We start from the raw sequence: 10,030 nt of genomic DNA on the forward strand, positions 1-10,030 counted from the left end.
CCATGAGAAGCAGAACCAAGATGACGGTGATGGGAATAGGACCATGAGGAGAACAACCAAGATGGCGGTGATGGGAATATGACCATGAGGAGGAGAACTAAGATGGCGGCGATGGGAATATCACCATGAGGAGGTGAACCAGGATGGTGGTGATGGGAATATGACCATGAGGAGGAGAACCAAGATGGTGGTGATGGGAATATGACCATGAGGAGGAGAACCAAGATGGTGGTGATGGGAATATGACCATGAGGAGGAGAACCAAGATGGTGGTGACGGGAATATGACCATGAGAAGCAGAACCAAGATGGCAGCGATGAGAATATGACCATGAGGAGGAGAACCAAGATGGTGGCGATAGGAATATTCTATGTGGCATTTGTAGTGGCTCCATGTATCCTTTAATATCAACTGTGGAAATGGACCTTTTGGACTCTCCATCTCACCAATAAAACACAATGGATGGCTCTCCATGGGCTGATTACATTCCAATCACTGATTACATAAAAATGATAATTATTTAAAAAAAGAAGACTCCGGACTAAATATTGTAAAGCTTTTTTATTTAACAAAATTAGAATAAGTGACTAATACACAATATAACAAATCTTGAACTTGATATAACTGAAGTATTGGTCGAACTGGATGGACTTTTTCAACCAGACTATGTAATTATTAAGTAAAGGCCCTCTGTTCCTGAGGAATCTGAGACACGTGGGGTACAAGCATTACCCTGTGTATTATAAAGGGGGCTCCCACTCGTCTTTCTTTATTATATGGAGAATGGCAAAAGAGGAATGAGGATACCCCAAAGGACGAGAGCCAGGAATTTTAGCAAGCAGATTTCACCATTGGAGTCTCCAAGACTAAGGTCATCAGGCTCCACCTATGGAAGAAATGTCACTTTTGACAGAAGATAAACCTCTCTAAACTAATTTTTTATAATATGCTTGTTTTTTGGACCTAGCTACTTTTACCTGCACCTTTGTTAACATCTACAGCAGGTGTGACTACTCTGATGTCTAATTAGATTTTGCTTTATATTTACAACATTTCCCTCACTCTCAACATAAAAAGCTGTCCTTCCGATGATTAATTCTCTAGTGTTTATGAAAGTCTCCTTTTTGGGTTAAACATTTCCCGTACATTGAACATGGGTTGAGGTCAGGCCAGTCAAGTTCCCTCAGTCTAAACTCGCTCATCCATGTCTTTATGGACCTTGCTTTGTGCACTGGTCCAAAACATTTGGGGGGGGGGGGATTATGGCGTGGGGTTGTTTTTGAGGGGATGGGCTTGGCCCCTTAGTTCCAGTGAAAGGGAACTCTTAAGGAGTCAGCTTACTAAGACATTTTTGGACAATTTCATGCTCCCAATTATGTAACAGTAAGCCCTTGTACACGCGGTCGGAGATTCCGACGGAATGTGTCCTATCGGACCATTTTGTCGGATATTCCAACTGTGTGTGGTCTCCATCGGACTGTTTCTGTCGGAATAACTGACGGACCAACTTTTCCAACTTGCCGGTAAAATTTTCTCACAAAATGCTCCAATCGGACATACTCCGATCATGTGTAGCCTACTCCGACGGACAAAGTGCCACGCATGCTCAGATCAAATTCCTAGACCAAAGCTATTGGCTACTAGCCTGAACATAGTCCCATCGTAACAAAATAACATCATCACGTTATGTACAATCGGATTTTTTGACAACTTTGTCCGACCGTGTGTATGCAACATCACTTCCGGAATTAATCTGTCGGAATTACTCCAACAGATTTGGTTGTCGAAATCTCTGACCATGTGTACAAGGGCTTAGGGGTTGGTCCCTTCCTGTTCCAAAATGACTGCCCACCAGTGAACAAAGCAAGGTCCATAAAGACATGGATGAGTGAGTTTGGGTTGGAGGAACAACTTTCTAAGAACAGTTTGGGGATGGTCCCTTCCTGTTCCAACATGACTGCCCACCAGTGCACAAAGCAAGGTCCATAAAGACATAGATGAGCGAGTTTGGGGTGGAGGAACTTGACTGTTCTGACCTCAACACCTTTGGGATGAATAAGCCCTTGTACACACGGTCGGAGAATCCGTCCGAATGTGTCCTATCGGACCGTGTTGTCGGATAATCCGACTGTGTGTGGTATGCATCGGACTGATTCCGTCGAACCCAATTTTCCAACTTGTTGGAAATATTTTCCGACCAACTGGTTCGATCAGACATACTCCGATCATGTGTAGAGAATTTTGATCGGACCAAGTGCCACACATGCTCAGATCAAATTCCTACATCAAAGCTATTGGCTACTAGCCTGAACGTAGTCCCATCGTAACGAAATTACGTCATCACGTTCTGAATGATCGGATTTTTCGACAACTTAGTCCGACCGTGTGTATGCAACAGTTTCGGACAAGATCCGACGGACAAAATCCGACGGACTTGGTTGTCGAAAGCTCTGACCGTGTGTACAGGGGCTTAGAGAAGAGACAGAGCCAGGTCTTCTGGTCCAACATCAGTGCCTGACCTTACAAATGTGCTTCTGGAAGAACGGTCAAACATTCCCACAGACACACTCCTAAACCTTGTGGACGGCCTTCCCAGAAGAGTTGAAGCTGTTATACCTGCAAAGGGTGGGCCAACTCAATATTGAACCCTACGGACTAAGACTGGGATGCCATTAAAGTTCATGTAAAGGCAGGTGTCCCAATACTTTTGGCAATATAGCGTAGACGTTTACCTGGGTGATATTTTCTGGTGTACAAGAAAGCTTACTTTCTGAATGAAACGTGTAAAGGAGGGGGTCCCAATACTTTTGATATTATAGTATATATAAGGACTCTCACTTGTGCGACTTATCTGGTATTTAACAAGGCTTCAGTTGTGAAGGAAACACTTCCTACACTCCGAACTTGACAGAGAATGCTCATTCATGGAAAATATTGATGTTTTAACAAGGTCTTCTTTATGAGTAAAACATTTCCCAAAAGGGGAAGTTCCTCTTGTTTTCACCCCCCCACATTTGGCACTTTTTGGGGTGGGGGGGGAAGGGGTACCTGGTTTTGACGGGCACCTGCTCCTACTTCCGGCTCAGAGTGCCCCGGAAGCTCAGCCCCCTTCCTTCCCCGAAGTCTTCCGGGACACATCACGGGTTCCAGAAGACTACGGGACCATCCACAAGGCACAGCTCGACTCTCGCAGTAGGAAGCCGACTGTGAAGCCTCAAGCCTTCACTGCCTGTTTCTTTTACCTGAGATGCCTGCGCCTGCACCCGAAGCCGATTGAAGAATCAGCTCGGGTGAGGACATTGCTGGATCCCTGAACAGGTAAGTGTCCTTATATCAAAAGTCAAAAGCTATAGTGTTTGTAGCTGCTGACTTTTAATGTTTTTGGGGTGGGGGGGGCCTGGAGCTCCTCTTTAACATGAATGAGGATGTTCACGATTGTGACTTGCGTCATGATTTAGAAGCGACTGTTTTTTACTAAAAGATTTCCCGCACACTGAACAAGAATAGGGACGTTCACCAGTGTGAATCTTCTGGTGTTTAACAAGGTCTCCTTTATGCATGAAATTTTTCCCGCACTCTGCACATGAAGAGCGCACACCCATGTGAATTCTCTTATGCTTACGAAGGTCTGCTGTCTGAACAAAACTTTTCCCGCAATCTGGACACGAATAAGGACGCTCACCTGTGTGCCTTCTCTGGTGTGTAAGACATGATCTTTTCTCGCTGAAAGATTTCCCGCACTCGGAACAAGAATAAGGGCGCTCACCCGTGTGAATTCTTTGGTGAGTAAGAAGATCTCCTTTCAAAAGGCAAGAATACCCGCACTCTACACATGAGAAGGGGCGCTTACCGGTGTGAATTGTCTGGTGCCTAAGGAGGTTATTTTTTTCAGCAAAACTTCGACCACACTCTGAGCATACAAACGGACGCTCACCAGTATGAGTTTTCTGGTGTCTAAGAAGGTTTTCTTTTAGACTAAAACTTCTCCCGCACTCTGCGCAAGCGAACGGACGCTCGCCTGTATGAGTTAAATGGTGCCTATGAAGAAATCTTTCCTGATTGAACACTTTCCCACACTCTGAGCATGAGAAAGAACGTTTACAACGTTTGGCCCTGTGAGTTTTCTGGTGTATAAAAAGTTCTCCAAGTTCAGTGAAGGAATTCCCGCACACTGTACACGAAAATAAGCTCTGGCTTAAAGAAGATTCCTGGGGGTTGGATAGATCTGTAGATCCATCCGTACTCGGAGGTTTTAGATGGATTTCTGGGGTCACAGAATGTGAAGATTCCTTCGGATTAGAGGGGTCCATTGATTGCTTCAGATGGTCAGGTCTGTGATGTATATTATAAATAACGGAATGGACTACTGGAGAACATTGTGTGAGGACAATATCTTCTACATTATAAGATGGAGATAAAATAAAAAGTCCCTCAGAGGTTTTAGAGTTCCGAACATCGTGTCCATCTGTAGAAAAAAAAATGTAATTAATGTTGTAAGTATTCTTCATATCATGTATTCGACAGTTATAGGTTGGTACTGAGCTCTGGCATTAAATTGCAAACATAACAAAAAATAGAAAAACAAACCATATAAAAGGATACAACAAAGCTAAAACCATGTTGGGTAACAGTGTTTGTACATTAATGGCATTTTTACTGTGAGACAGGAGATGAACCTTCCTCTACCTCACTTTAAGGAAACATGACAACATACTGAAAAAAAAGAGATGGACCTTTCATTTGGTATAAGGTATCACCTCCTCATTTGTTGGGAACATGACGTTATATTGAGGAATGGAGATGGCCCTTTCATATGGTGTACAGTATCTCCTCCTCATTTGTTGGGAACATGACGTTATATTGAGGAATGGAGATGGACCTTTCATATGGTGTACAGTATCTCCTCCTCATTTGTTGGGAACATGACGTTATATTGAGGAATGGAGATGGACCTTTCATATGATGTACAGTATCTCCTCCTCATTTGTTGGGAACATGACGTTATATTGAGGAATGGAGATGGACCTTTCATATGGTGTACAGTATCTCCTCCTCATTTGTTGGGAACATGACGTTATATTGAGGAATGGAGATGGACCTTTCATATGGTGTACAGTATCTCCTCCTCATTTGTTGGGAACATGACGTTATATTGAGGAATGGAGATGGACCTTTCATATGGTGTCCAGTATCTCCTCCTCATTTTTTGGAGACATGACGTTATATTGAGGAAGTGATCCTCCCCTCTATTGATACAAGGTTAGTTATCTAGTTGTTCATCTTCCATTTGCAGATACATCACGTGCTTGCGCCTGACGAAACGCGTTGAACTAATTATTGCTGTGTACCATGGTACTACAGCTCTAACAGATTCCAATGTTTATATATTCATACTACCACATCATGTGACAGGGATCAGTAAGGTCATAGGCCATGCAGATGTCACCTTGCAACATTTCTGTACCCAACAGTGACATATGGTGGATTCTGTAACCCTATCAGGTTTTAATCATGTTATTACCAATTACAGCTGTTTTAGGAATTGACAGCACGTTTTGTGTGTATTCCTATTTGTATTTCTATGGAAATGATGTATGTAATCTTGTTATTTTCCGGAATATTAAATATCTCAATTTCCGCCATTGTATTCATTTCGACCACGTGCCTCGTTCAAAGTCCCACCCTCTTGCTTCCAATTTTAATAATATTTTTATATGGGTAGGGATGGAGGTACATGACCTCACCAGGCCATGGCCTCATTTAAAGTCCCAATGTCCCCCCCCCCCCCTTTTCCCCAATTTTCTCTCCATTCCTCAGAAGAAGGAGAAAAAAACCCATGTATTAATGAATCATGCATTTACTACTTCCAGATTCTAGGTGGAGAAGCAAACATTCTAGGTCAGTGATGGCGAACCTTGGCACCCCAGACGTTTTGGAACTACATTTCCCATGAGCATCATGGGAAATGTAGTTCCAAAACATCTGGGGTGCCAAGATTCGCCATCACTGTCCTAGGTTGCAGAATTGTCTTTAACCCTTTCATCACCCTATACGCTCCGGTATATCTCAGCTAAATCTGGTCTCCGTAGTTAACTGTATATTAAAACTATTACGGTGCTGAAAACTGAAGAATGGCCTAATAATGACGGGGTATTATGGTTATTAATATTTACCTGGGCTGATATCTAAGGAAGATTCCTCCTCTTTGACTCTCTCCTTCACCCCAACCTCCTCTGCAAAAGACTGATGATCAAAACTCACAGACGTCTCTTCTTCTTCCTCTTTAACCTCAACTTTCACATCTGCCAGTTCTTCGTGCTGAATAAAGAAGTTCTTTGAAAATTACATCTTTAAAATATCAGCATTAATAATAAAAAATAAAATAGAAGATCGTAATTTAATGCAGTTTGAAGCAACTTTCCATTCTCTCCACCTACCTGATGATGGTGGGGGATGGTGTGACCTTCCTGTGTGGAATTCAGAGGACGGGGACATCTCTCTGGTGGGTTCCCATTACTGGATCCATCTGTAGGAAACACACACACTGACTGAATACATTGTTTCTATGTGTTTATCAGATGATGGGGGATCTAGGTGGAGCCTCCGTACTGCTCTCTCCTTTACAATAAAGTCTCCTCTTACCCGGTGATGTGAGGGGCGGCTGATTCTCCATCGTGACCTGAAAAGATTCCTTCTCTTTAATTAGCACCATTGTGGCACCTTCTTCTATGGACTGATCGCCCCTCACATATGTCCCTTCTTCTTCTGCTTTAACCTCAATTTTTAGATCTATCAGATCGTCACCCTAAACCAAGAAAAAGGTTTTCAAATATAAGATTTAATAACGTAAGACTGCAAATACCATATTTTGTAGGGTTTTGCATTGTTGAGTCACATTCATGTTCTAGATGTTCTAGATGCTTCAACCAACCTGATAACCCCGTGCATAGTTGTGATCTTCCTGTATGGAGTACAGAGGACGGGGACATCTCTCTGGTGGGTTCCCATTACTGGATCCATCTGTAGGAAACACACACACTGACTGAATACATTGTTTCTATGTGTTTATCAGATGATGGGGGATCTAGGTGGAGCCTCCGTACTGCTCTCTCCTTTACAATAAAGTCTCCTCTTACCCGGTGATGTGAGGGGCGGCTGATTGTCCATCATGACATGAAAAGATTCCTTCTCCTTGATTGGCACCTTCATTTCACCCTTTTCAATGGACTGATCACTCATTTCCTCAGCTTTAACCTCAACCTTTAAATCCATCACATCTTTACCCTAATTATTGAAAATGGTTGGGAACAAGTGATTTCATAATGCAATACCAATATCATCTACATATGGTCTTTCATTGTTGAATCACTTTAATATTGTAGATGCTCCATCCAACCTACCTGATAATTGATTGCATAATTAGGACCTTCCTGTGTAGAATTCTGGGAATACAGAGGACGGGGACATCTCTCTGGTGGGTTCCCATTACTGGATCCATCTGTAGGAAACACATACACTGACTGAATACATTGTTTCTATGTGTTTATCAGATGATGGGGGATCTAGGTGGAGCCTCCGTACTGCTCTCTCCTTTACAATAAAGTCTCCTCTTACCCGGTGATGTGAGGGGCGGCTGATTGTCCATCATGACGTCCTTGTAGAGATCCTTGTGTCCTTCTAAATACTCCCACTCCTCCATGGAGAAATAGACAGTGACATCCTGACACCTTATAGGAACCTGACACACACAATGATACAGTCACCATCCAGACACATCCCTTGTCTGTTACTGGATAATGTCCCAGAATTCCCAGAATCCTCCTCACCTCTCCTGTCAGCAGCTCCATCATCTTCTTGGTGACTTCTAGAATGTTCTGCTTGTATTTTACCTCTGGTTTTAAGACATAAGGTGGAGGTACACTGGTCGGGGATATCCCATATTGATAGTATGACAATCGCTCTATACAAGTCTTCTTTGCCATTTCAAAATCCTTAAAAAGTTGAAAAGTAACAAGTATTTTTATGTTTCACCCTCAGAACCCATCAAATCTATGTACAGATGTTTAATAAGTAGAGATAAGAGTGATGTCATGTGACCCTCCCAGAATCCTCCTCACCTCTCCGGTCAGTAGGTAGATGATCTCCATGGTGAGGTCTAATATCTTTGTGATACAGTGATCCTGGTCCTCCTCCATCCTTATGTGATCCATACAGGACACTTCTCTCTGTAGATTGTTAACAAACTGAGAATTATATGGACTGTACTGGGACGAGTAATATCTACACAGAGTTCCTCCGTAATATGGACATCTCAGAAAGCTTGTGACATTCCAGGTTATTCTACCCTGCAAATAATATTTTGTAGGGAATTTTGGTTGTATAAATAGTTCTGCATGTTTGCAGTGTATTTATGTTAAACCAGAGGCTCTGGATGGACAGTTGGATAAATAGCTCTATATTTAGGATGTATCCGGTCTATAAACCAGAGGCTCTGGATGGACAGTCGGATAAATGGCTCTATATTTAGGATGTATCCAGTCTATAAACCAGAGGCTCTGGATGGACAGTTGGATAAATAGTTCTATATTTAGGATGTATCCCGTCTATAAACCAGAGGCTCTGGATGGACAGTTGGATAAATGGCTCTATATTTAGGATGTATCCGGTCTATAAACCAGAGGCTCTGGATGGACAGTTGGATAAATGGCTCTATATTTAGGATGTATCCAGTCTATAAACCAGAGGCTCTGGATGGACAGTTGGATAAATAGTTCTATATTTAGGATGTATCCCGTCTATAAACCAGAGGCTCTGGAAGGACAGTTGGATAAATGGCTCTATATTTAGGATGTATCCAGTCTATAAACCAGAGGCTCTGGATGGACAGTTGGATAAATGGTTCTATATTTAGGATGTATCCGGTCTATAAACCAGAGGTTCTGGATGGACAGTTGGATAAATGGCTCTATATTTAGGATGTATCTGGTCTATAAACCAGAGGCTCTGGATGGACAGTTGGATAAATGACTCTATATTTAGGATATATCTGATCTATAAACCAGAGGCTCTGGATGGACAGTTGGATAAATGGCTCTATATTTAGGATGTATCTGGTCTATAAACCAGAGGCTCTGGATTAGGGATGAGCTCAAGCGTGTTCGCATGGAACACGTGCAGAGCCCGCCAGGAAGTGAGCGCAGCGCTGCGCTAATCACAGGCAGTGAGACATTGCCCGATCTCTGCAGCCACGCATCTCACTGCCTGTGATTAGCGCAGCGCTGCGCTCACTTCCTGGCGGGCTCTGCACGTGTTCCATGCGAACACGCCTGAGCTCATCCCTACTCTGGATGGACAGTTGGATAAATGGCTCTATATTTAGGATGTATCCGGTCTATAAACCAGAGGCTCTGGATGGACAGTTGGATCAATGGCTCTATATTTAGGATGTATCTGGTCTATAAACCAGAGGCTCTGGATGGACAGTTGGATAAATGGTTCTATATTTAGGGTGGATCACGCCTATAAACAGTTGCTATTGACAGTTTACACAAGCCAAAGTGTATATCGTCATGTGAATAGCAGTGTTTGCTGGAGACATTACGGTCACTATGGAGGAAGAGGACGGACATGACGGGGGGGTTTACTGGGTGTAAATATAAAATAATATCTTATTACCTCCTCTGCTGCCAGTTCCAGAAATGTCTCCTCTCTACTTCCTCGTAACCTCACACTTGGAAATTCCTTTTTGTGAGCAATCACTTCCTGTTTGTACCTTACATCACTTCCTGTCTCTGCGTTTCATTGGCAATGAGTAGCAAGTCCTCCTTGTGGAGAGTATAAAATCTGCAGCCTACATTGTTGTTCATTTATTTGATCGTTGCGTTTTGGTCCACTGTTCGTTATTATTCTTTATATAATATCCACATTAGAATCCAAACCATAAAAATCAATAATGGGAATAATTTGTTTTCAGTTCTTTCTCGATCATTTTTTTGCGAAACAAAATTTATATACAGTAGATATATATATA

The 10,030-nt window shown here is 42.6% G+C and overlaps 1 protein-coding gene across 1 annotated transcript; it reads right to left on the bottom strand.

The window, feature by feature from the left end:
* Window positions 1–546: 546 nt before the first annotated feature.
* Window positions 547–9,755, bottom strand: LOC143955628 (uncharacterized). Its single transcript, XM_077465726.1, has 11 exons — window positions 9,676–9,755; window positions 8,118–8,225; window positions 7,827–7,991; window positions 7,615–7,738; window positions 7,401–7,498; window positions 7,137–7,284; window positions 6,932–7,020; window positions 6,643–6,805; window positions 6,438–6,526; window positions 6,174–6,318; window positions 547–4,465 (listed from the first exon to the last, which is right to left on the bottom strand). The coding sequence occupies exons 2-11, from the start codon at window positions 8,208–8,210 to the stop codon at window positions 3,411–3,413; spliced, it is 2,169 nt and encodes a 722-aa protein (XP_077321852.1). The 5' UTR covers window positions 8,211–8,225; window positions 9,676–9,755; the 3' UTR covers window positions 547–3,410.
* Window positions 9,756–10,030: the final 275 nt, after the last annotated feature.

Source organism: Lithobates pipiens, unplaced genomic scaffold, assembly GCF_037356315.1.
Source record: "Lithobates pipiens isolate NorthernLeopardFrog02 unplaced genomic scaffold, aLitPip1_a1.2 Scaffold_35, whole genome shotgun sequence".
Classification (NCBI taxonomy): Eukaryota; Metazoa; Chordata; class Amphibia; order Anura; family Ranidae; genus Lithobates; species Lithobates pipiens.

Excerpts from the sequence above, each read along its gene's own strand:
- LOC143955628 (XM_077465726.1), bottom strand. The coding sequence starts at position 8,210 with ATGGATCACATAAGGATGGAGGAGGACCAGGATCACTGTATCACAAAG. Across the intron at positions 7,499-7,614 it reads GCCGCCCCTCACATCACCGG|ATGGATCCAGTAATGGGAAC; the intron begins GTAAGAGGAGAC and ends TGTTTCCTACAG. Across the intron at positions 6,806-6,931 it reads ACTATGCACGGGGTTATCAG|GGTGACGATCTGATAGATCT; the intron begins GTTGGTTGAAGC and ends TTCTTGGTTTAG.